Consider the following 27,043-nt stretch of genomic DNA (forward strand, 5'->3'; position numbering starts at 1 on the left):
TAGCGTTTGTTGAACCGATTTGCTGCGCGTCGTCGGTCGAAGTCTTGCTCGTGCCGCCTCGTATTCGCTCCCTCGCGCAGTGTCGGGGAACGCGCTCTTCTGAGCGTTTGAGTTTCGAGTGGCGACGTACGCTAGCGTGTGTGTCTTCATTATTGATGCAAAACTTCCACGATGGTAGATCATAACGAGAAAATATTACAGGAATTACAAAAGAAAAGTGGAAATAATGTGTGTGCCGATTGTGGAAGCGAAGGTACGTTGTTTGTCGTTATTTTTAACCATTATATTGGTAATGTTTTCCTCGTGAAGCGTGGTATTTCCATGGGGTGAATAGGCGGGGGGCGTAAGTGCGTCCATGCTTTGGAGTTCAGTGACCTCAGCGTAAAATGCATTCAATGAAAACAAATCATCGAGGAGAGCATTTGTGCATGCAATGTTGGTTGAAGAATGCAGACAGAAATACGTATTAAAGATAGGTACATCATTAAGTTTGTTCCGGTTGTGTATACCTACCTACCTACGCTAATTGAAAATTGATTTTGTGTGACCAATAGCATTCTACGACGCGACGAAGATGTTTATGTGTTTGTTTTGTTTTGTAAAACATTACGCGCGCCGTTCATTTCTTTATGAATGATTATTTACTACGAAATGATTTGACCTAGCTCCAGTACAGTGGTTTAATTTTGCAGAATTAATACTATTTATTTAAGTATACATAGAGTAGGTAACTTGAGGTACATTTTATAACAGAGGTTTTATTGTGCCTATAACTAAACAAAAACGTTTTTGGCATTCGGTTCGGTTCAGTACGGTTGTACATTGTCCTGCTGCTGCAGGGTACGGATCTATCCACTCTGCTACTATTACGACGGCCAAGTGGCTTGGTATAGTGTCATATTTTGAGATATTCTTCTAGTGTCCGGATTTTTTTTCCATCATGCTAACGTATGAGTAGTGATTTTATAATGTCAGTATATATAGGTACGTATTCTACATCTACTGTCGTATCTATTTTATTTTCCAATAGTAAAGTCATACATCAGTATCTATACTCAGACAGTACAGAGTATTCGTGTGAGTGAGAGTGACCTAATTTTACTCTACATTTCAACAGCGTGTATGGCGCATTGTCGAAATCTAAACCGAGTTTGCTATTTGCTCCAAAACGGACGTAGATAGCTGTAAAAAAATAATTAGACTTACTTAACTTCTATGAAGTTAGGCAATTCAGATTTTTTCTGGATGATGATGGAAAGGTGCACCCATTTGCGCTAATATGTTAGCGGGGCAACAGTGGAGGATGATAAGATGAACATTATGGCAAATTCACCTGGGTTTCCAGGAGGGACCGCGTGGAGGTCGACCTGGCATATGCTACGTTGGCAATAAAATTTGACTAGCAATGGGGTCACTAGTACTCATTTCTAATAATCCTCTCGCCCATACACGCGCTCGTCAATGTTATTAATAAATAAAAAAATTAGATACCATACTCATTACGTAACAATTATTAACAATTCTTAAATAATTTATTATATAAAACAAAAATATATCTTCACGTTTGTAATTCTAGACGAGGTAGTCCTCCACCGTGCATTTCTCAATTTTTTTTTTCCACGTATAACAAATTTTGGAATCATCTTCCAGCATTGCTATTTCGGAACCGATAGGCTGTTGAAACGTTCAAGAAAAGAGTTTATTCCTTTTTAAAAGATCGGCAATTTGCAATTAACTTGGGTGCGAGTGCTGATGGGCGTTGTTAATTATATACCATAAGGTGAGCAGCAAGATCGTTTGTCCCCTGTGCTATATAAAATAGCATTTTCAAATATCGTCGCTTTGATGAATAAAGCCAATTGGCAATTCCACATTTCGCTGAATATAAATATTCCTGCCATTGTTAATAATGTACTATATCAGGTCGACAATAGACCAGACCTCATGCTCATCTTATCATTCTCCACTGGTGTCGCTGGGTGTCATTTTTTCAATTTAAATATATACACAGACCTAAATATATTACGAATCGACAAATATTTTGCAAGTGCATTGTCTTTTGTTAAATACCTGTATTTATGAATCGCAGAACCGATTATTTCAAATGCGAATTGCTCACAAATGCTTTACATACTTACATACAACACCTTTGAAATAAACTGTCAAATATCCAGACAAACAAATATTGAAAAATAATGTAGAGAAATTTAGATAGGTAACTTAAATTTATTTTGACTCTATTTTAAAAAGTAATTAACCCATTAGTTTTATTTTTGGTCTTATACAGGTAGGTATTGAAATCGGTTTGCAGTTGGAAAGATTTCTATGTTTACCAATATTATAATGAGACATGGCAGTTAATTTACAGGGTACGGGACAGGACTTAGAAATAACTTGTCACCAAGATAATACTTTTTAAAAATAAAGGTGATAAACATGTTTTCGTATATATAGGCAGCAATTACAATCGATTCATTTACTATAATTGGGGTGTCACCGAATTGTTTCCCACCCCTGGTAATTAAAAAAATTTTGAATAAAATTTCGTTGCAAAATATGTCATATTTGCTATAGACCTTGTAAATTAAGTAATAATCATAGGATATGGTTTTCTTTATAGCGAATTTTATTAAAATACATTCAGCCGTTTAAGCATTATTGAATAGTGAATATCCTTACAAAGTTTTGCATTTATATACATTGTAATTAATTACATAAAATTCCATATTCATAACATGTAAACGATTGTTTTTCTCGAACTAAGGGAATAATAATAATAATAACACACGGCAATTCACACAGCGCCTTCGAGTCACAAACTGAACAGAGCTTGTACTCTGGCGACCAAACAAATAATAGAAATACTTAAATACATTTGCTTGTAAGTATATATGTACGTAATGCCTACATAGAAAACATCCACGCCAATACGAACAATCATACTCATATAGACAAATGTTTATACCGTGCGAGGAATCGAACCCTACACCATCTGCGCCGAGGCCGAATGTATTAATAATGTGTAATGCCGCGGTATAAATACCATTAATTTTAATACCACGTGACCTGTACAGTAACAATTTTATCTACAAAAGCAATTTAGTCTATGTCGCAAATCTGCAAAATTTAATTTGGTCTACTGAGGTACCTACCTGTTTTGTCTACAGTTTTATTTGAGTTGTTTACCGCGAACTTTATCAACGTCGCAATCTACGTCAATTATCAAGGAGGTTCATGAGGTTACAACCACAACAGAATAAGAAATCCTTTAGAGGCTTCAAATGTTTTATTGCGTATTACAAATGCTACATTACCTGCACCAAATTTTACCTGATACGGATAGGGGACCAATCACAATGACAGTTTCTATTGCGAGTGCACTTTTTGTACGATATTGGCACGGCAACTAAGTTGTCGACATACCTGATAGAAAGTAAGTGGTAGCCGTTGTCTATATACATGATCATCATTGCGGGTATTACAAAATACGAGTAGATACATCACGACCCCTGTGGCGTGAGTTGCCATTCATGAGAACTAATCTCATGAATGGCAACGTGCGCCACTAGCGTCCTGGAGTATTCGTCTATATGCCTCCGTAACTTTTAATTTCACCATTACCTATATCTCAGTTAGATCTTAAGCTGCTCCATATGTTCAGCGGGATTGGAGTACCCTCTGCACTCACCCCCGTTTTTGTGAAATAAAACTGTATAGGCCCTTTTTCTAATAGTTAATAGTGTGAAAAAGCTATATTTTGTCTGGAACACAGTTTGCAAATCTAGCTGTGATTTTAAGTTAGGTGATTGCGACATTACTTATACAAAGTCTCTCTTTTCTGTATTAGACGTTGATACAGTTACTAATATGACCTTAACGACAGTCGGACAGTTGTGGGTATAGACTTCTCCAGCCATATTGTCACAGAACAATTTCTGCGGCAATTGCTCAATTGAAATCTTGAATTGTGGACATTGATGAGATATATGTACTATATGTCTGTCTAGTTTGGTTAGAATGTCCTCTTCATTCCAAATCCAGAACTTTTGCACAACAAACAGTAATCGTAACAGAATCGTCTGACATGACGTAGAATACAATGCAATATAATGCAAATTATTAATTAGCAGCATATAGTTCGTTTTCCGCGGATTTTTCTTCCCAGTAAGGTTCAGGTGGAATGAACTCCCTGCCGAGTTTTCCAGAACAGTACCGAATAGGAATTTTTATAAAGACGTTGACGCACGTGACTCACCTACATTCTCGAGCCTAAGTTACAGTATCCGCTCGCCATAAAGCGGATGGATGTCTATATATTTTTTATGTAATTGGTATTGCGTACAAGCTGATGGTCCACCTAATAGTAAGTGACACGGTAACCGTGATGACCACATTTTATTGACTTTGAACGTGAATTTTATTGAACGTTCATAACTGTTACAGGACTTGATGTGTTAAAATCGTTTTATAAAATTAAAAAGCAAAAAAGCGGACGTTCCACTATACACGTATGGAAAGTAGTAACGTCCGCCTATAGATATGACCAACATCATGCACGTAGCACGTCACACATTAAAGAATGTCGTCTAAGGCACTCCTCATGCGTGATCTTTAATATCAGTGAGAAACATTGGCACTGGCTTTTTCCCTCCAAACCCATACATCAAACTAGTTGAGTTACATAAACTACTACTACTACTCTTTTGTTTTATTCCACTTACGTTTAGACACTTAGGAACCATTCAGTGCACATTAACTTTATTGAAGTCGTATTCTAATAATACGTATCCCAAATTACTTTATTAAATCTACAGCTGCAGTACTTTACTTTCAGAATAAGCAATTAATTAAGATTAAAAGTGTAAAGCAAATGTTGAATCCCTATAGAGGAATATTCAAAGATGTCTGCAGTTATTTTCGAAAGTGAAAATGCAAACTTTGATGCTAGACAGTGGTGATAGTGCCAAGACGTCATTGCGTCGGTATGCGATGGTAGAAATGAATGGATAATGACAAGTCTGTATTCGATAGACTACTTCGAATAAAAAAACTACGTTTTACATAAAATAGTTGTATTATTTTTCTTATCCAAAACGGGAAAAACAGTTCAAAGAACTAAGTGTTCGGTTTGAACTTTGTTGTTTGTATGTGTGTGTATTACGAAAGATTGAGCAGAAATTATTATCAGAGATATGACGCAACGCTGTATGTTTCATAGAAAACAAACAAACACTACATGATTCTGAAATCAAGGTATATGATTTGACACGTAAATTGATAGTTCCCGCGGTTATGAAGTATGTACAAGGCAATGCACCATACGTTTGAAATATCAAATTATATTGTACTATTTAGTACCAAATCGTATTAACTAATTTATCATAGGTATAATTTTACTATTCTCTGATAAAACTGACAAAAGAAACGTTCGGATCTTTACAACTAAACTTTCGAACATATGAACTTTTTTAAAGAAATATTATGTAAGTAAAAATTGTCAACAACACAAGAAAGACGTGCGTAACCGACATCATTGTTCATATCAACAATTTATCATCATAGCAAGTGTTACAGTAGGTATGTGATATTCTCACACAAAACTAGTTTCGAAATATGTTAGAAGATTCATTGACGACTATTACCTATTATATGACGACCAAAACCGGAGCATTACATGTAGTACTTCCAAAACATACTTGTTATTTACTAGGCCTGATGTAGTGTGCGTGCGCGTGACGTTGTGTCGGTGCGCAGTGCGATGTTGTGTAGAAAATACGGATGTACTTACGTTGAGACTACGAGGCAACTCGGCCGGTCGCCCTCATTTAGTTCCAGTTAGGCTATTAGTGAAGATTTCAGACTTAGGTATAGTCATCAAGTTGCTAATGAAGAACAATTCAAAATTTTTGGATACATTTGCACAAATGATCCCTCTGATGTGGATAAATGTATGTTGTAAATAGTCTTGTGGTAGTTTCTTTCCCACGAGATAATGTCTTTCGACTATGCAACTTGAATTTTGTAAGTTTGTTACAGCTTTAGAGAATCTATTTTTTTTAACCAAGAAGAAACTTCAATGTAACCTTTTAGGAAGTAATGTTTATGACTTTACGCTGATAAATCTTGGTCGTCTACGTAAGCAAATCAATAGCTAAATTGATAAAGTGCGTCGCCGACGTAAGACTTGCCTGATGAATTAATAAAAGAGACCCAGCATACATACAAATATAAGTAGGTATATGCATTACCTCCTCGGATAGGTATTACACCTATTGTATAAAATTGTGGTTAAACATTTGTAGATGAGATGGTTGTAGAAACCGGTAGTATACTAAGAAACAAGTATCCGGTATAGTATCGATTCAATATTTTTCAGTAACAAATGCATAGTGTCCATGGTATCTACTTACATTATTTTTCTATTATACATAATGATGATGATAAGGAATGCTGTATTATATGTTTTAAAAATATACAAATTTTAAGTGGACAAAACACTAAAGTCGATGTAATTCTACTTAGTCTATGGTATCCAAAGCCAATCATGTTTATATAATGCTCATTAAGCATATATCTGTGTACATTTATATGAATCAGTTTCTCGTGCCAGATTCTTTGCATTAATTACCTTGATATCTTTTTATTTGGAGCTACGAAACCGTAAATAAAATGTCGTCATTTTGTACTAGTGTTTTCCGCGGATTTCACTTAATATACAAGTATTTAATCGTTTTTCGGGCTGCATGTAAATTAACCACTTAATACTGTCACCAAAACAGTAGTCAACGAATGACACATAGGTATGCAAGTATTTTTAGTGTTTCTCTACTAGCTTACTAACCAGAAATAACAACTTTTAATTTTTGAACTGCGTCATTTCGTATTGTCATATTTCCGCAGGGTGCATTCCTGGAATATTATTATGTTAAATTAGTCCTGTTATGATGCGGGTTCTTTGTGAACTGTGACTTAAAAAAAATCTTTGATGTATTTTTTATAATAGGTAGCATATACAAGAACAGTTTTATTTTATCATGTGACACCCGAGACACACTTCCTACGTCCCGGAGGACTAACATATGCCTCCTGTCCTGTAATTTCACTGCCTTCACTCAAAATACAGGTTATTTTTTTATCGAGGGGTTTGGTCTGTTGCTCAGTGTTTTAGACCCCATTAGGGACAAGAGGCGTTCTGATATTGTTAATTTCCATATGCAGCTTATGGAAATTAACAATATCAGAACGCCTAGGTAGGGCTAACCATTAACTGAGTAGCAATATTTATTACCATTAATGAAGTACAAAATGTTGCTGGATAAACCCATTGAAGCAGTGCCTGTGATAGATACCTTAAAAACACCCAGTATCTCTGCGTATTAGACTGAGAATCCATTTGATCGGAAATTGCTGAGTTGTTGATGGCTTGAAATTCATTGAGACGGTTTATATTGAATGCAGTCAAATGGATTAAGTTGGTATTGAGGTTCGCCGTCCCTCGTCAACAAGAACTGTATTCATAGGCGGCGAGCTGCTTTTATTTACAAAGAGATGTCATTCAGCCTATACTACATTCACATTTATACCTTCTGCGAAAGCAGAAACACCATGCGTGCGTTCTCAACCTGAGTTCGTAACCTATCTCGTAAATCTCGTTAGTCCTTCGCAAAATTACCTGGAAGTACTCGCTTTTCAATAACGATAAGGACACCCATTGTCCATTGTATATGTCTTCACCTCATTTATTGTAAATATTAAATGTTTTTGTCTTATTCACATTAAGCTTTATTGGTACACAGGTATATAACAGTACCTACTTTTGTGTTGGAAAGAATAAGTTGTAGTATTTTATTTTTACAAATTTTATTACAAGAAAGTAACCTAGCGTAGGTTATTTTCTTGTAATAAAAGTCAGTTCCTCTTAGAAGTTTCGATGTCTATGCTCATTTATTAGCGTTATCCGCTGCTTGATTTAGCTGTCTAATGCGGATCCATATGCATTTCCCATATGCTGCCACAACAGTGTTATACGCTACATAGATTCGATAATATAAAGTAATCTAGTCGTCAAATGGAATTCTTCTTAAAACATCTACCATTTCATGTTTTTTTTACAACGGTTTGTATATTTTATTGTTAATTTATTACAAATTAAGGAAAACAGTAGCTTAAAACATTTATAAACCTTAATATTTTATAAAATATGTCATTAAATAAAATTTAACGGTCATTCTACTTAACAACAGTTGATATCCATAACGAGAACGACATTTATAAAGTAAAATTATTTTTAAACATTGTTTTCGTTTGTTTTATCTTATCTATGGGAATGTAGCAAGTAAAAATATTAAAAACATTGCGGGAATAGTGGATCTATTTTAAGTCGACCATCGCGGTGTTCATATTTAGTACAAGACAAAGTATCGTAATCGTTCACAAATATTAAATGTAAATAAAGCTAATTCTAAAGACAATAGATATATATAAATAACTTTCGCACAATATAATTGTTTAAAATACAGTTTTTAATAAACCAAACAAAGCTGCCAAGCACGTGACGGATCGTCCGATGTTCGTCCGGGTTCCGAAACATTTTGTGATGAATCGAAGTGTTTTTTACTGGATTACAAAACAAAGCTGAGGATTTTTTCCAGTATAGTTACACAGTACAAACGTACAAGTATGTCCCAATCTAAGGCGGAACGTATTTAACCAGATGTGTATTGATGTATTTTAATAAATGAAGTGTCGAATGATTGGTCTAGGGAAAATGTTTTATTTAGAAAGTTTAATTCTCGGGGTTATATGGTTTTTCTGCGTTCGTTCGTATCATCATACACTAAAATGTTTCTAGTTACCATAACTCGGGGTCTATTTTGTGTCGAAAACAATTTTTATTATGATTTGCTATTATAATTATGTATATGATAAATGAAAACTTAACTTAATTATAACAAAATTACTATGACTACATGACATTTGATTAAAAGAATAATGATTAAACAGAGCTCGGGGTATCACAGTCGATGAGATCTATATAAAACTGTATATAAATAGAAACTTATTAGGTTATTTTATACATATTATTATACAGTATAAACGGAATATTTACCGTGATTATGTTATTTATGAACTCCCGATATTTCGACGTTATTATGAGCATATCGTGGTGACCACGATATGCTCATAATAACGTCGAAATATCGATCGACATATATATTGTGTGCAATTGTAAACAAGTGCAGAAAAAAATTTAATTAGTACATATAATACCTAAATAATAATTTTTGTAATGATGGAGGCTCTAATTTAAGGGGATCTACTACTAATTTTTGCAGTCCTTAGGAATTGATAATGTTTCTATTTATATGTGGAAAACTACACTACCTACAGTATTCTGTTCAACGTCTGTGATTCACCACGGATAAGAGGCGGGAGCCTACTGTTCTAATAATATAATATCTATACCATATAATACATTCGACGGAGTATAATTTTTGGTGACGTCATCAAAATTTTGCTATTCATGACGTCATTATTTCTTTATTTATCACTTATTTTGAAAACCATTAAATACATAAATACAAATGATATGTCGTTAAAATTAAGGCTAATTAAAGGTTTTTCCACTATTACGACATTTAAGTATTCCAACAGTAATTTGTTTGTATGTAAGTTAAAAATATGTCATAAAAATAGTTATGTTATTACAAGATGTCAACTTCCTGCCAAAAAGAAAAAGAAAGCAAATGTTTACTATAAATTACTAACTTTATAAGGTCTATCGCCTAAATTGATAGCGATATCGGATGAGTCAGTAAGGCAAATCATTATTGTTATTAGTATCATTAAGGATTTGTCTACACGCGAGGTGATCTAGGAATCGAGGTGACCTAAGGGGTTCCTCGATTATTACTATCTATGATACTTTGGGGCTATGTGTAGAGCTTTTTTATTATTTAGAAATTATTTACTTGATTTCCATCTAGACTTGTTACATGATAATGTAACGTCACATAAAACAACAGACTGTCTGTACATTTTCATTTGATAATAATTCACCAAATTTTGTTAAATACTATTAACAAATGTATTTGTGATTTCTATAATAATTTTGTCTTAATTTACTACTAAAACCAACACTATAATTTGCCACAAGCGAGAGTTCGGTCGGACAGTAATTGATTGACAAGATTAAAAAGTAATTTTTGTAAGGTTTTCTTGTATTATCCTTATCAAGATTATTATTTTTATATCTATAGTATTATACGTCAACTAAAAATTTTGCTGTATTTTTTGCGAAAATTACGTGGATGGAGAAGATGAAAATTGATACAGTTAATGTTTATATTGAGGAGTGAAGAAACATTTTTTACTAATATTTTTTTATAATAATGCTAATAAATACTTAATGTATTTATAGCATTATTATAAAAAAATAATTTATATTAAATTATTATAAAATTTATAAAAATAACCTCCTTCCAACCTCCTAAGAGGGGTCTTATATTTGATATCACATTTCACTTATAACCGGCTGTGATAGGGAGATTAAAAATTACTGGTATTATTCTAACGTAATTTATGGGTGCCCCTTATCAGCTAATAACATAGGCTGTATTCCGCGAGACAGTATCACGGGATAAAGCTAATTTGGTATATATTTTTTTTACATTACCTGTTTTGACTTGTTTTTCAGACCCTGATTGGGCATCATACAATCTCGGCATATTTATATGCATGCGGTGTGCGAGCATTCATCGTGGTATGGGCGCTCACATCAGTAAAGTGAAACACCTTAACCTGGACAGATGGGAGGATTCCCAAATTCAGAGGATGAAGGAGGTTGGCAATATTGTAGCTAAGAATAAATACGAGGAACGAGTGCCCCCATGTTACAGAAAGCCAAACAGATATGATCCACAGTGAGTACCTATTATTATATTTAAATAATATAGTAGACTATATAATTACCTGTGATGTTACTCATCGTATTTATTTACAGCAACGGATTCTGTACCTATTTCTAGAATATACTCCAAGGAGGAAATTCTCGACTATTTTTCCTTCATATTAATATGAAATGGCGTTCTCAATTTTTATTTTGTGTTATTGGAATAGCGAACAAACAGCCAACATGATGGGAAGTGCAAACGTCACTTATAGACTAGAACAACACCACAGACTGATTAATTCCGTAGTATCTTTCAAGCGTTGATTTTTAGGACTAATATCGTGGTATCGTACCCCGTACATTCACTGCCATATCTCACCCATTAAACCGTAACACATTTTAAAAGAACAAGTTGCTTGGCGGTAGATATATTTTAGACAGGAATCCATGCAGATCACCTTGTACAAATTGGTCTGCTGTAGTAAAAATTCGACTGACATCACAGAGTTCACGTATAGTAGTATATGTATTAGAAAAAAAACTTCTTAAAATTGTCTATTGAGTAAACAAATGTAACTGAGTCGCGAGTGTCTCCACCACAGACGAGATAATACTTCTACTGAGCTATTATTGTAATTATTACTCAACAATAATCAAGTATATAAGTACCTACACGTTGTTTGTACATAAAGGGAAATAACACAATAATAATTGTTGGCATTACAGATAAATTATGCCTGTTGGGTTGAGCTATTTATTTACAACAAACAAACACATTACCCAATACATTATCCTTGCTTCCATGTCCTTATTACTAATTATTATAGTATAATGATTGTACATGTTTGTCTGTTTGCTTCGAATGGTATAAATCAATTAAAATAACACTTTTTAAATACACAAAACAGCCATTATAAAACTCGAAATGTCGAAATATTTTTTTTTCTCATCTCTCCAGTGCTGAGAAATTTTACAATAACGTAATTAATACGCGATTTATAACATTGTATTTACAACAACTTCAAGAGTTGACAGGAATAGTCTACTTGAATACACCATATAGTATTAAAGTCGTGAATGTTTATATTATACATATATATGTAATACACTAATGAATTTGTCTTTATTTACTCTTTCATATAGCTTATCTAATAAGTAACTAAATTTTAAATTTACTTTTAAAGAAATAGATATGAACACGCTTACTTGAGGAATAGTTTTCATTAAAAAATAAACGTGTTTGTGTGAGAGAGCAAAGATAAGTGTCTATGAGAGTAGATACATAGGTGTCTGTTTTGTGAAGTTATTGTTGTAATATATTGCGGTATGTACTATTACGTCTAAAATCTATACCATTATCAAACTATATATAAATGATAAGCTAGGTAGGTATAGAGATATTGTATATATGTACAAAAAGTAAGTTGTTTTCCAGATTGGCAAAAACAACGCTTGGGCTTAATTTAAACAATACAGACATAAAGAGGAATTACAACACAAAAATAATTACTCATTTGACTTTATCCAATGAAAAAAGACTGTAAAATTGGAATACATACTCTGTAAAAAATATAATAAACTTGTGTATACAAATCAAGTAATTTCACTGCGATATCTTAATATAAACATAGATCGACTTGCCGAAACATGACAGAAAAAATTATGCAGACGTAATTACGTAACGTAGGTAGGAACCAACGGGAATTAGAGGTTCTGCTATCCATTCATGCATCTATATAGAAACAAGTATTTCCAACAAACAAACAAACATGATCTCTACAATACTTTAGAATTTTTATAACAATAAAACTATACATAAATGATTTCTTAACACTTACTGCTAACGTTAATTAGGAAAATATCAAAACATGACCCAGATCTATAGGTACGTTATCTTTCCAGTTAGTAGTGTTAGTATTCTATAGAGTAGGTATCTATCGAATGATAAACACTAAAAACATACAAAATATGAGTCATGCTAGCATATTCAAGGGTTTTATATCATTTGAATTTATCTAGTGTAATAATATTAATAATCACACCAAAACACTACACAAGAACTCATTAAAAATCGTAATAAACTGCATTTGTAATATATTTGAAATATTGGGGTCACATAGTATATCTATATAATATCGTACCTTTTCACATTAACAGTTTATCGGTGAAAATACGTAAAATGTTTGTAGTTCTCAGTAATTTCACAGTGACAATGTACTGAAATGTTTACATGTTGTTGGGGAACTGGTTATAGTACAGCGTTATTGATAATGGTCAGACCTTAGAAACCGACCGTAACGGTAACGTTAAACTGATCAAATTTCCCCATAGAGCATAATACAATAATCAATTCTTAACTAATATTATAAATATGAAAGGGAACATCCCTTTTTACACAGTTACGTTTTCACGCAAAAACTACTAAACCGATCATCATGAAATACTACTAAATATAATATAAATCAATTAAGATCAATTGACTATGATCTCCGATATTTATTTAATGCATTCAATGCCAGCATAGCCGTGGGTAAAAGCTAGTATTTAATAATTCATAGGATCACATTAAATAACTAACTCAATTCAAAAATATTTTTCATATCTCTACTTATTTCACTTTTATCAATACCATCAATTAGATTTAAGCCTTTAGCGAACAATAGCAGTAGTATTACTGTTATTTACGTTTCTGAATCGACTATATATACAAAAATCGATTTAGTTTCGATTAGATCTTATTCTAAAGTGGTGACATAAATTCATCATGCATCTTGTACCTATACATGTCCTGTTTATAAATCTTTGTTTAGCGAATAATCTTTTGTTTTATTTTTATTTAGTCTGTTATGATTATTATATTTTTTATTATATTTGCTACGATAATATGGTATCAATACAATATTATCTACTTAATCTAAAAATAAATCAACTGGATACTTTTACCGTAACTATAGGCAGTATTATGATATCCGAATTGTCGAAGATTGTTATTAACATTTGTTTTAATACTCTTTTATTTAAAAAACTTAGAACAAAAATAGTGACAACATCATCATCACCGTGCTATAGACATTATTTATTATAGAGTAAAAAAGCAGACTATAAAGTTCTTATTTATTAATTCTTATTAACTTTGTATTCAATTAATAACGTCTTCAATAACGAATACAACATGTAAATTCAGATGTTTGTGCCAGTCCTACAAAGATGCGGAGGACGCACAAGCATCCAAAGTGAAGTCCTAAGACTCTTTAGCGATACTCATAATGTAGCCTACATTTAAAACTAAGTTAATACATAAGTTAAGTAAAATTCAGTTTAAAATTGCCGAATTCGTCTACTTTTTGAGTATGGTATACACTGCATAATTGACAATACCGGTTAAACAGAACGAAAAAGTAGTATGAAATTTATTTTGTACCTTCTATACAATACAATATACATCGGTATTGTAGTATAGAACGTGCAAAATAAATGGGGCACAACATCGATATATTGTGCCCGTTTAATACCAAATATTAAAAAAAACATCTACTTTCGATAAATTTACGGTTGATTATTTCACTTAATACGCGCAAAACTTATTCTGTTTTATGAACTCGTCTCTAAAACCGTGAGTGGTCGTAAATTCTTTTCGGAAATATGAAAGACAAAGTTTTGATATTGGCTAACATGACAACATGATAACAAGGGGGGTTGTGTTTTGGCGTATCGTATGTAGTATTCGTTATCGATCACATCATCGAAACGGCTGGATGAATTTTAATCAGTCATGTTATTGTTGAATTTATCGTTACTATGACAGAATATGAAAACTGTCTAATGATAGGTAGATGAGAGTTTTGAAAAGTTTTGAACTATCTTGACGGTCTCGATGGTATAGCGGTTTAGCACGCCTTACTTCTGATGGTCGCGGGTTTTTTTTTTTTTTATGTGATAATGAAATGGTGCCCCCGCCTGCGCTAACGGTTTACGCTGGCGGGGCACCAGTGGAGGGTGATAATATGAGCATGAGGTCAGGTCAGTTAGCCCATCGTGACAAATTCACATGTAATTTATCACGATGGTTTCCAGGGGGAACCGCGTGGAGGTCAACCTGACATAGTACATTGATAGCAATGGGGTCAAGAGTCCACATTACTAACAATCCCCTTCCCCCCGATGGTCGCGGGTTCGATTCCTGACATGATGTAAACAGTTGTATTCATGAGTGCAATAGTTATTCTATGTTTAGTACTTCCTGCGTCCTGCTTGGGACTAGATGGCGTTGTGTGAATTGTCCAGAGTTTTAGTTATTTATACTTCCAAAAGGCAGATATTTTTCGATAGTTTTTAACAGTATTTTTAGTATTATCGGGATATTACACGTGTTAGTGTTCTGCAAAAACTGAACACATCTCGGCTAACACTTATTCCAATCGATAAAGTTGATTTTCGTTTAGTGCGGCTGTTAAATTGTGATTGAATGTGTCCCGTTGAATTTATCCCTATGGAAAAAAAAATAAGTTGTACACTAACAACTTTATAATTTCAGAGTACTGATCGAACAATGGATACGAGCGAAGTATGAACGCGAAGAATTCTGCCATCCAGAGCGCCAGAGCTACCTATCCGGTACCATGGAAGGTTTCCTCATGAAGCGTGGCAAAGAAGACAGCCGGTATCAACTCAGAAAATTCGTGCTTTGCGAAAACGAAGACTCCCTGAAGTAAGTCGCTTTATTGCCGTCTAACAATCCATCATAATTACCATAATTTCATCCATTAACATATCTATTATTAATAATAGCTTCATTAAGTTAATTTCTTTGTGAGGTTATGCCAAACTGCCTTATTTCATTGGATATACTGTTATCATATGTATTTTCATTGAATCAAGCTTCAGCGTCCACGCATTAATAAAATAAGCTTAACCGTACTTAATTTTCAGACATTAATTATAAAACCAAAATGAAAACACATTTTGACGTGTCGTAAAAAAAGAATTTTTAAAAAGTATACGATTAAAAAATCTGAAATCAGTGATTATTTGTGTGAGTGCTTACATAATAGTATACCTAGACTACTTGGCGATAAACAAAATAATTATAAATGGCTACTATAGACTCTAAACAAAAAGCGTAAAATATTTACATACATACGTTTACTGGTCTGAGTCCAAGAATATACATGAAATAGTAATTTGTCTCAGACGAATATTAAAATAAATTACAAAGAAAAATCATTAAGAATCTTACGATGTAATATTCTTAATGAATTTTCATAATGGTTTATTTTTTTGTTTTAATTTAATGCATTAACGCAACATTGTTTTTTTTTCGTTTGCATCTAAAAACAATCGTTTTGATCAAACATCATTAAAAGTTTAAATTTAGACGCATAAATGAGTAATCAAAACATCAACTTTTAATGCTAAAACAACGTTAAAAAAACTAGCCCATTATTTTAATAACATATTCTATTCCAATTGATTGTTTTCATTAATGTGGTGTGCTACATAGCTAATTTTAAAATATTTAAAGAAAAATAAACAAACCAAACATTTGTCTTGTATCTAGTCCTTATCTAGTAGAATATTGTAACATTAAAAATTGCAAAAGCGGAATAAATGTTCTTTTAAGTAGCGGCTATTCGAAAAACAATGCCGTATTCAAAATGATTGTGTACTATCCAAATTTTAGTAAATACCATGTGAAACATTTAAACGTACCGAGGCAAATTAATTTCAGTCAACAATCAATATTTACCAGTCGCTTGGTGAAAGATAATAAAAAGATAAATCCTACATATCGTAGTTACGTAAAGAAAAATCTGTTGCGTGTTTGTTTGTGCTGATTAATTTTTGTAACCATTTCTCAGAATTACATATGTGCTTGGTTATCTGTAGAAAATTGTTATTTTATATTAAAAAACCTACAGCAGTAATACTGAGCGTAATAGAATATTTGAGTAACAATGAACGAGTAGAGATTTTTTTATAAAATTACCAATTAGGTATTCTTATGTAAATAAGAAGCAACGAGACTTAAAATGTAATTCATTGATAGATAAGATAATACTGTTCTATAGGACAACAATGGTATGAGACAGTGACGTACGGTTAACGAAAAGTTCCACGCCTCTCATTACTACGTCAAGACCTTTATACAAACATCACTACGTAATTTTGCACTCCACTGTTTTCCGTGGCCATTAAACTTTTCGCGCGTGGATCATTATTTTCACTGCAAACAATCTCGCAATGTGCCGGTTTATTGTAAAATTCTTGTGTTCATACTGATATGACGAAGTTTCTTATATTAAATCCTAGAATTGATGCTAACAAAACGATAATTCTTTACGTAGATACGTCAGTAACATACAATCTTTAAATTTAACGGGTGACACTTCGTTACCTCAATGTGTGGACGGTTCCGTTATATTTAAACATGTCGTGTAATTATATTAATAAGTAAACAGAAATTAATGTAAAAATGTAAAAAAGGCGATTATCGACAACCGATTTTTAAAACCTCGCATATAAAATTGACGTTTGATTGTAAATATTGAACTACAGTGCCTACAGTTTAGCATAAACATTATCCGGACTGGTTCTTAGGTATCATCACGCTTCCGACGGCTGTGGCCGTGCCGCGAGTTGTCTCGATCGATTATTCGATCGACTCCGGGTCAAAAACATTGGTCGATGGAGGTAAGAACCAACGCAACGAAAGATATTTGGAAATAACGGTTTTACATTTGAGCGCGTCGAAGTTTTAATTATTAGCACTTTTAGATTACGTTTAGCAAAAAATACTAAGGTTTTGGTTTTGTTATTATCTACTAATGCAACGAAATATCATGTCACTCACCCCATATCATGTTATCATCATTGTCAATAACAAAACATATATTTGTGGATTCTATTTATTATTACATACCTAAATATATAATCTCATTACTTCGTAAATGGATCATTTTCTCAAATTCAAATGTGTTTGCGTTTAATAATATTAACGACGGCTATTACTGGTTTATAATGCTGTTAAAAATGAATTGTAATCGAATAGGATAGGTACATACGTAATATGTGTGTTTTAAAATTTTTAAGTAATTCTCATATGATAATAATGTTGTACTACTGTTGGCTTCAAATGTACATGGCGAAATATGGGTACGATGATTGTTCATAGGATAATAGTAAAATTGCTATACCTTTCATTACCCATTCTGGGATTAGTCTTAGTATGTAATAATGTGTTTGTTATAAATACATCACAGGGAATCTGTTAAGGTGCTAATTAAACATTTGATTTTGATAAACGCTCGCACATTAATTACTCTGTTAGAGTCAAAATGCTTAAATTAGTATTTGTCGTCACGGCTGTGGACAGAGGGTGTTATGAACACTATTAAAACAATTATCAAAATCGGATACTTTTAACAATGTTAATGACTCCTACTATGGTGCACAAGAATGTCGTTTGACAGTTAATTAAACTACATATATCCATAATGTCATGTTTAACTTTATAATTATGACGAATATCTCGTATATAATTTCATTTTTCTTCTAAACTGCTCACTTGTAACGTTTTTTCTACGCACGAGTACCTATATATATAGAAATTAAGTTATTATTAACAGGTAAGTAAACTAAAATCGGTGTAAAATATATATAAGTAGTTCTTATACCAACTACAAGATCTGTTACATATATAAAATATATTGATGTAGTTAAATAGTCACACATGAAATAAAATCATAAAACAGACGTAGGTGGTTACTGACACAAACTCAATTTCTTATATCTATCATGAGATGACGTCTCTATTTTTTGTGTAATGCCGTCATATAAAGTTTAAATACTGATTTATTTATATTTGTAGATTTTTCTAGCGAAAGAAAGCCGTGGAGTCAAATCCTATTTAAGTATGCATGACAGAGTAACATCAGAGTAGAGCACTGTGTTTGTAATATCCATTTGAGCATTATTTACAAATTATTTAACATTGTAGACACTGAGTTACATTGAAAAACGATGTATCTATACATTTAAAAATTTTACATCACATTGTTTGTTACAACAAATAAAAAATAATGCTCAATTGAAAATAAATGTTATGTCGAGCATGATACTATTCAAGGGAAGGTTGGTCGTAAACATGTGTTCTGTACTATCTACTACATCGTACATGTTATGTTATACAACATATTACTGAAAACTGTTCTCATTGAAAAATGTGAAATGCATGTGTCTAATGGATTTTTAAGGGAAATGGGTCTGTATTTGAATTTAAATAAAGTTTTCAAGTATTATGAAAATGTCAAACTAAAAAGTACTTTGAATAATCATTTGGAATGGGATTGCAAGCGGCTGAATTATTCTTAACTCACTTTTATTTCATGTTGTTTTTACAGGTATCACGTGAGGGAGAACAGAGAACCGAAGGGTGTCCTGAAATTATCAGAGCTAAATGTATGCTTTGCTCCGGCGAAGATTGGTCACATGAACTCTATGCAATTAACATTCATGAAGGATGGGTCTACAAGGCATATTTACGTGTACCACGAGGAGCCCGAGGTCATAAGCAATTGGTAAACATCTATTTATGTGTTTTACTACAATGTTTTGCTTATTTTGCTCATTAAGTCGGAAAGGGCCTCATTAAGTAATTAATAATTTACTTTAATTTATTACTTTATATACGAGTGAGCCGAGATAATTAGACACACTTATAAACATACAATTACGTTGACCATAAAATATCATTTCTGTTTTCTTGTCTCTACAATCATCATCATCTTTTTATCACAGACGGCACAAAGTATTCTATGATCGTTTTTTTTTCGAACTATTCTAATGCTATTGGCCTTAACAGCTTCACGATAGCGGCGGCTAGTACTTATGAAGAAACTGAAAGCCAACTCCAACCTGACGAATACGACTTTAGTCTGAGAGCACACTAGGGGTTCAAAACTCGGCTTAGGCTGTCATAATTTCGATCCCCATTGGAATTGAACGAGGGATCGATCAGAGAGGCAGTGTTGAACGTATTGCTATACACGTAATATTAATAACGATTGCCACTTTCCATCAGCTCCACCGTCATTGTATGCCATTTACATTTCATGAAAATAAAATTAAGTAACTGTGATGTTAATTATTTTAAATAGGTACACAGCGATTCGTTGCGCCCAACTGCATCTTCTGCAAGTGGCCTTCCCATCCATGCCGCAGTCGGAGCTGGTACTCCGGCTTCCGAAGGACTTTGCGCGTGAGGGTTGGCTTTGGAAGACAGGCCCTCGACCTTCCGACGCTCATCGCCGTCGCTGGTTCACACTGGACAACAGAAAGCTGATGTACCACGATGAACCACTCGATGCGTATCCTAAAGGGGAAATTTTTGTTGGTGAGTGTTTTGCTTAATTTACACTGGTTGCTCTAAATATTTTAACATTGTTATTGTGATACCAATCATCCCGATCACATAAAAAATGTAGGGGCTTTGATATCCATATCACATCCATATGACATCCATCTAAACGGCGTCGGTATTGGGATTGAACATAGACTGTGAGATGATGTTTTGAGGTTATTTCAATTAACGGTTTGCACAATTTGGTGTGTTTTTGTGACACTACTTATATGGAACGGCAAATAAGCTGACGTACAAATGGGAGTCTGAAAACGTCTCTTCATATATATTATTATAATAAAATCTATTTAGTGTATGCCCATAATAAAGTCTTTTCTTATGTACAATACACGCTCGAAAAAGCATTTATAATATTATATAACATTTGTAATATAGTCCTATGTTAGCACTTTTACACTTTAATTTTATATTATATATATTATTTGGGAAATATAGTAATTAATTAATATCATTTAAAAAGTTACCTAATATATGATTATTTAAAGTTTTTGCTTTATAAATAAAACATTTCCACTGAGTATATCCCGTCATCCATGCATATATCCGGCTATCCGGTTCTATCGTCATCATCATCAGTTTTAATTTTAATGCCGTCCTTCCAGATGTCATTTGAAAATTATTAACTTTAAACACCATTTTTTTTTCTAGGACACGAATCTAACGGTTATCACATAAGAGTATCAAACACGGGAAATGGCTGTAAGGAAGCCAGATTTCCGTTTCAATTGGTGACACCAGATCGAATATTCTGCCTAGCTGCCACCACACACGAGGACCGTGCCGGTTGGCTTGCGGTCTTACAGCAAATTATTAAACGACCACTCACGCCTCAAGACTCCACAAGTAAGTAAAGATAGAGATCTTTATGTTTATATTACAGGATAACAGGTGGGCCTTACCTCTCTGGAATGGCAACACATGAATATCATAGGTATCACGCGATATAGTGATATTCGTAGTGCTGTTCATGTATATAGAAGAAGGTTACTGGTTTTCATCAGGTGTCAGCATTTTGGCCATTCCATTATCTATAATTATAACTCATCGTCATATATTACAACAATTGTGGAATTCCATGTTACTAAAACTTTTTTTTTATTAAACAAATCCCTAATGATGAATTAATAATAATAAATAACCGTGGAGAATTAACACAACGACATACAGTCCCACGGGAAGCAGAACTTGTGTTATGTATGAGTATAAGACAATTAATATAAATACTTATTTAGATTTATTTTGTATATTCGTACATAATATACATAGAAAACACACAGACCGATACAAACAATTATACTCACAATTACAAATACAGTGCATTTGTAAGGAATTGAATCTCCGACCATCCGAAGTAAAGCAGTGTGCTAAACCGCTAGACCACCGAGGTCATTTGTTGTAATTTGTATAATACAGATGCTTTATTGGGTAATATACGAGATCAATGAACTTTATAGTACTTAGTATATTAGTATTTTATATACTTAGTTATTATTATATTATATTATATTATAGCCTTTATTCAGATTCAACTTATACATTATTTTAAAACAAACAAACAAAGCTTTAAAACTTAAAACGAAAATAGTTATTCTATTATTTGGATCTTTTTTAATGTCTGTAGATCTGTTTGCCAATCGGCAAAGGCCTCCTCCAATCGTTTCCATTCTTCTCTTTCTTGTGCCACCCTGTTCCACATTGACAACTGAAGTGTTTAAACATAATCAGTTTTACAAGATATACTTAGTATCCGAATAAAAAACTATTAACATGCAGTGAAGAAATTTCCCTAACTAACGTGAGGTGAAATGAAAGAACACTTATTGAACTTTTACATATGAAATGGTGCAATTTATATAATCATTATAACAACCCATTATCGTACTTATAGTGGGCCACATATCTCATCTCATAATTGAAATACTTAGTCTGGTCAATAATGTCCAAACGCCTCCCTGCAGTTTTGTTCTAAGTTTCTATTTTGCACTTGTTTATTTGTATTTATTTTCCTTCATTTTATATTATTTCTGTTTTCCTTATTTGTGTACCTGCCCGCTTGATAATCAAATACCTTACCCTAATGATACCTAGAACGGATTGCTCTCAGCAATAAGGCCGCCTTATTGTATTTGTACAAGTGTGTTTTTGTAAATTAAGTACTTGTGTTTTTCTTTGTATAACATAAATAAAGTATATTCTATTTTAATTTGTATAGACTGTTATGTTTAATTTCAGTGACTTTGTTATAACGTAAATAAATACGATTATTAATAAATGCGTCTTTACTTCCATTTTTCTTTTTTTTAATGTATTTTCATGTCTTTAATTTGTTTCTTAGGCAAACTTTTATAAAAGCTAGGATGAATAAACGTATTTTGGATCTTTGTATATCTTTTCCGTACCACTTACACGTTATTGCTCCCATTTAAAAAATAAACATTTTTCACTTTTTTATTTCGATTCTTAGGCAAATTTTCATAAAAGGTCGGTTTTTGGATCGTTGCACCGTTACTGTACTACAGAATAGACTCCACAGAACAGAGAAGTAGTATTCTGTGGTGACACCATTTATAAACGTTTCCTTTATATTCAATACTTTTGGTATAAAATAATAAAATTGCCCAGTACAATAAAATAAAAAGATAGTAAGTCATATCGACGTTACTAGGTATTGACCTTAAAATAGATAATCGAATACTTGCTTGTGTATTCTAAAACCCTTGTTCATAAAGACATCAAACGGTTACTATAATAAACCTTTACAAGTACATTGAACTGTTTGGCCTCTTTGCTAAATTTAGTATGAACAAATTTTTATTTTCATATTTCATGTTCCTTGAATATTCAGTTTTTAACATTATCTAATAATTTGTTCTGTTTGTTCTGTAACAGGACTGTGACGTAATATTTCGTGACGTAACATTTTATAATAATTGTGACATAATGGTACACACAATAATAATAATCTCTAAAAAATACTTTAATCGCAATAAGATAACTAAATACCCCATCACTGTTTCAAAATTATCATAAAAATCGGTTCAAAAATACAATCGTATTGAATACTTCTTCCTTTTTTAAAGCGGTTAAAAATTTAGGCAAATTGAAAACTGCTTCGTTTTTTGAAAATAGTTAAAAACGAGTCAATTTCTACGAAATGCCAAATGAAGACATGAGGAAAATGAAATGAAATCATAGAAATTAATTTAGATTTGTTCTCGTAATATCCATCGTGTGATTGTTAACGTTTATTTCTGACTTGACTGACGTTTTTTAATTTCCATTAAATTTGTTGACGTCAGCATCATTGTGACGATGTTATTTTGGTTAAGAGTTCAACGATCTCGTAATACCATGACGTAAGTGTTAGTTTAGGTTTATGTACTGAAAGACTATTACACTGACGTTATATGCTTTGTTTGGATTCTTCAGTGTTTCTATGTAAACAAACGCACAAAATGATAAAATAATCTGGGTGACAGTAAATTTCTGCTTAATAATCAAATTTTGTATGTGTAAATAAAATTTCTATTATACCATTTAATGTCTTTGATGTTATTTTACTATACAGTAAAAATGAACAAATGTTACAATAAAAATATAGACTATTAGCGTACTCGGTAGAAAAGCAACACCACCTAACGAATTCAATTGTATTTTTAAAAACCATCAAGAAATGAATATAAATTTATGCGCACAAAATTTTGTCTAAATCGGTGCAGCCTTTTAGGAAATAGGTGACAAACATAAGTATAGAATAATTATACATATAAATGTAGGTACCTAATTTCTTTTTCTTATATCATATATCTTCCACATATGTACAAACAGCGATTAGTTATATTATTATTATTATTATATATATATATTTAATTGTGTTTTATATATGATATTTTTATGATACCAATAATTGTAGTTGCCAAAAACTAGTTATTGTAAGATTAGAAATACTTTTGTTTAATCAATCTCATCTGTTTTGTTTTCAGTTGAGGCTACCCTTGTCCGCAAACGGACGACATCCAACTCGATAAACATATTCTCCGGAAGGTAGTCACACTTCCTCTTGGAGCGTAGGTTTAAGGTAATGATAAACAAATATATCCATGATAAATTATTGATGGTAAACATATTCTAGCGTCGACCTCCTGTAACGTTATTTTATCGTATAGACTGCTGAGTAATTTTATTTATTACACGATGATTAATTAATTATAACTTAATGCTAACGTTACAACGATTTTAAAAAGTTTTATGTAAATAAATGTTTAATTATTTTGGTTCATTGATAATTTTGTTCGTTTGTTTTTTATTAAATTTTATCATGATACTTAGTATAATTTTTATCGTCTTGAAATATTTTAATGTTAATTTACTTATTATATTCTAACGGCGAAAGAACTGAATCTGTCATGTTAATATTAAATATGAGAATAATTTTGTACTTTATCGTGGTTCACGCGCACAAATATCATTTTATAAGACGTAAAATCCACTATCTAATTACGGTTAAGTAATTACATAAGTATAGGTATTTATTAATTTTCATCAAAACATTTCATTAACACAACATTAATGCTCTCTTAATCATGGTAAAAGACATTCTACAGGGAATTTGTATATGGTAACTTAATTGTAATGTTGGCAATACCACAAAAAACAAAAGTAGGTGTATTTATAGTATTTTAGTCGTTTAAGCAATATTCTAGACGTAAGTTTTGGACATAAGACTTCTCAGACAGTCAAGAGGCTTGAATTCAGCACGTACCTAGACCTTATTTTACAAATGGCAAATGATGTGTCGCTTGATTCAGCCGTTTGACTGTCTGCGGAGCCATTACGTACATTTAATAACTTCCGTTAAACCGCTGTAAATATCGAATCATAATCACCAGTTGCATGTAATTTGCCACATGAAGTATAGTTTCAAAGTCGTAATCGTAAGTGATAGTTTCATGTATTGTATAACAATATAATCAATATAGGCGATACAAGTATGATATCAATACGGAATGTATGGTCCGTTAAGCATAGTTCGAATTATTTTAGTGAACTTTGTGACGAGTAATGTAACATTGGTAGTTTCTGGAACAATAATAAAAATATTGTTACTAAATTATCTGACGCTTCTAAATTACTACTAACTTGGACTATGCTTTTGTAGGCGTGCCAGTAATGAATCCAATTTGTGGGTAATTATTTATTAGCTATATTTCATATAGACTCCTAGTGATATTGCGACACAAATAGGTTATGCCATAAAACTGCATATTATAAAAAAGTCTTTATTTTTAAGCTACAAACACAATATTTGTAATTACCATTAATTATCCCATTTCTATTTTGTATTATGACATTAAGGCTGTTTGCGCTGACGATACTTTTAACATCCGAATTTACTAATTTGGCGGTTGGGTCGAAGTTTTAATGGTTATATTGCATTGGTAGTGTATTTTACCTATTGTTCGTATATCATCATTTATCGTTTCATTAATTGCATTAGGTACATTATATTGCACTGATATTCAAATACGGTCTTGACCTTCTCTCGACTTTGTTCATATACATTGCAAAATTTAAAGTAAATAAATTCAGTGCAGTTGCTAAAAGTATCGTATGTTATGTGTCTTTAACTAATCTGTATTTTACCACCGACGACTAAAGGTCAATATTAATCATTTAGGATTATATATTTATTATTATGGGTGAATTGACATATATGTTTTGTTTACATATATGCTTACCTTCTCTAATAATGTATTTTTGCTTAATTAATACTAATAAGATTTATACAGTGCTGGTCACTGGAGTTGAACTTCGGGTATGTAAGGTCTTAATAATTTTCTTGTATTTAAATATGATATTGCCATTAAGATGTCTTCACGATCACTTTACATTAGCTCTTAATTTAGGCTGAATTTACTTTAGTTAATGGCCGCTTCCACTACAGTGGCCGTTGACATGAATTTAAAAAAAATGTATGTCTGCTACTTACTCTATGGCTGTTACTGAGTTGTTAGCTGTTGAGAGACATAGGATAATAATTACGCAATGCAATAAATTATTTCGCACTGTAAGAGTGTATTTTAGCATAGTGTGAATACTCTGGACTACTGGCTTTAATGAATTATGGAATTTATATCGTAGTAAATTAATGTCACGTTTATTTTATTCAATTATAATAATTACAATAAATGATAATCATCACAATTTAAGTAGTCGTCTCGGTGTTGAGACAGATGTATATTTACGTACGCTGTATTTTCAATGAGTAGTTTAGTATATAATTGTGTACCCATTTAAAGCTGTGTATATGTTGTTCTAAAATCTAAATTAAGTTGTTTATTGGGTTTCTCGAAGGACTTCTGTAACCGTAAGTCGGGATTTCTAGATAAATATTGCAATTGTCAAACACATCTCCTAATAAACAAGTAATCAATGATACCTTGAATCAATATGTAATCGGTCGATTTGTTGCAATATATATATATATTTATATACTCTTTTGAGTTTAAGAGCTGAAGTTGAATTATCTACTGAGACCATTTATAATTGGTAATTGTTGTAAAATGGTTGAACTTTCATGGAGTGCATTGTACTTTATTATTGCAAGGAATTCTTTCATTTAATTCTGTTTAAACTTTTTATACTTACATATTGTCAGAACTGCATTTTTATATCTCAATCTTTTTTCACCTCTTGCTAATTTGCATATATATAGATACATTGAAAATACATGT

The 27,043-nt window shown here is 32.3% G+C and overlaps 1 protein-coding gene across 2 annotated transcripts; it reads left to right on the top strand.

The window, feature by feature from the left end:
* Positions 1-81: 81 nt before the first annotated feature.
* LOC131848220 (arf-GAP with dual PH domain-containing protein 1-like) lies at positions 82-26,734 on the top strand. Of its 2 annotated transcripts, XM_059198010.1 has the most exons (8): positions 82-253; positions 10,697-10,922; positions 15,426-15,599; positions 17,489-17,581; positions 19,291-19,467; positions 20,047-20,282; positions 20,958-21,152; positions 24,293-26,734. In XM_059198010.1, exons 1-8 carry the CDS (start codon positions 172-174, stop codon positions 24,355-24,357), a joined length of 1,248 nt encoding a protein of 415 aa, XP_059053993.1. In that variant the 5' UTR covers positions 82-171; the 3' UTR covers positions 24,358-26,734. The 2 variants fall into 2 exon arrangements, with proteins under 2 accessions (XP_059053993.1, XP_059053994.1); XM_059198011.1 differs by lacking the exon at positions 17,489-17,581.
* The last annotated feature ends 309 nt before the right edge of the window (positions 26,735-27,043 follow it).

Source organism: Achroia grisella, unplaced genomic scaffold (genome assembly GCF_030625045.1).
Source record: "Achroia grisella isolate CSIRO2021 unplaced genomic scaffold, CSIRO_AGI_Agris_v1 utg546, whole genome shotgun sequence".
Lineage (NCBI taxonomy): Eukaryota > Metazoa > Arthropoda > Insecta > Lepidoptera > Pyralidae > Achroia > Achroia grisella.

Coding starts and splice junctions, on each gene's coding strand:
- LOC131848220 (XM_059198010.1), top strand. CDS start 172: ATGGTAGATCATAACGAGAAAATATTACAGGAATTACAAAAGAAAAGT. Junction 10,923..15,425: donor CCAAACAGATATGATCCACA/GTGAGTACCTAT, acceptor TTATAATTTCAG/AGTACTGATCGAACAATGGA. Junction 20,283..20,957: donor TAAAGGGGAAATTTTTGTTG/GTGAGTGTTTTG, acceptor TTTTTTTTCTAG/GACACGAATCTAACGGTTAT.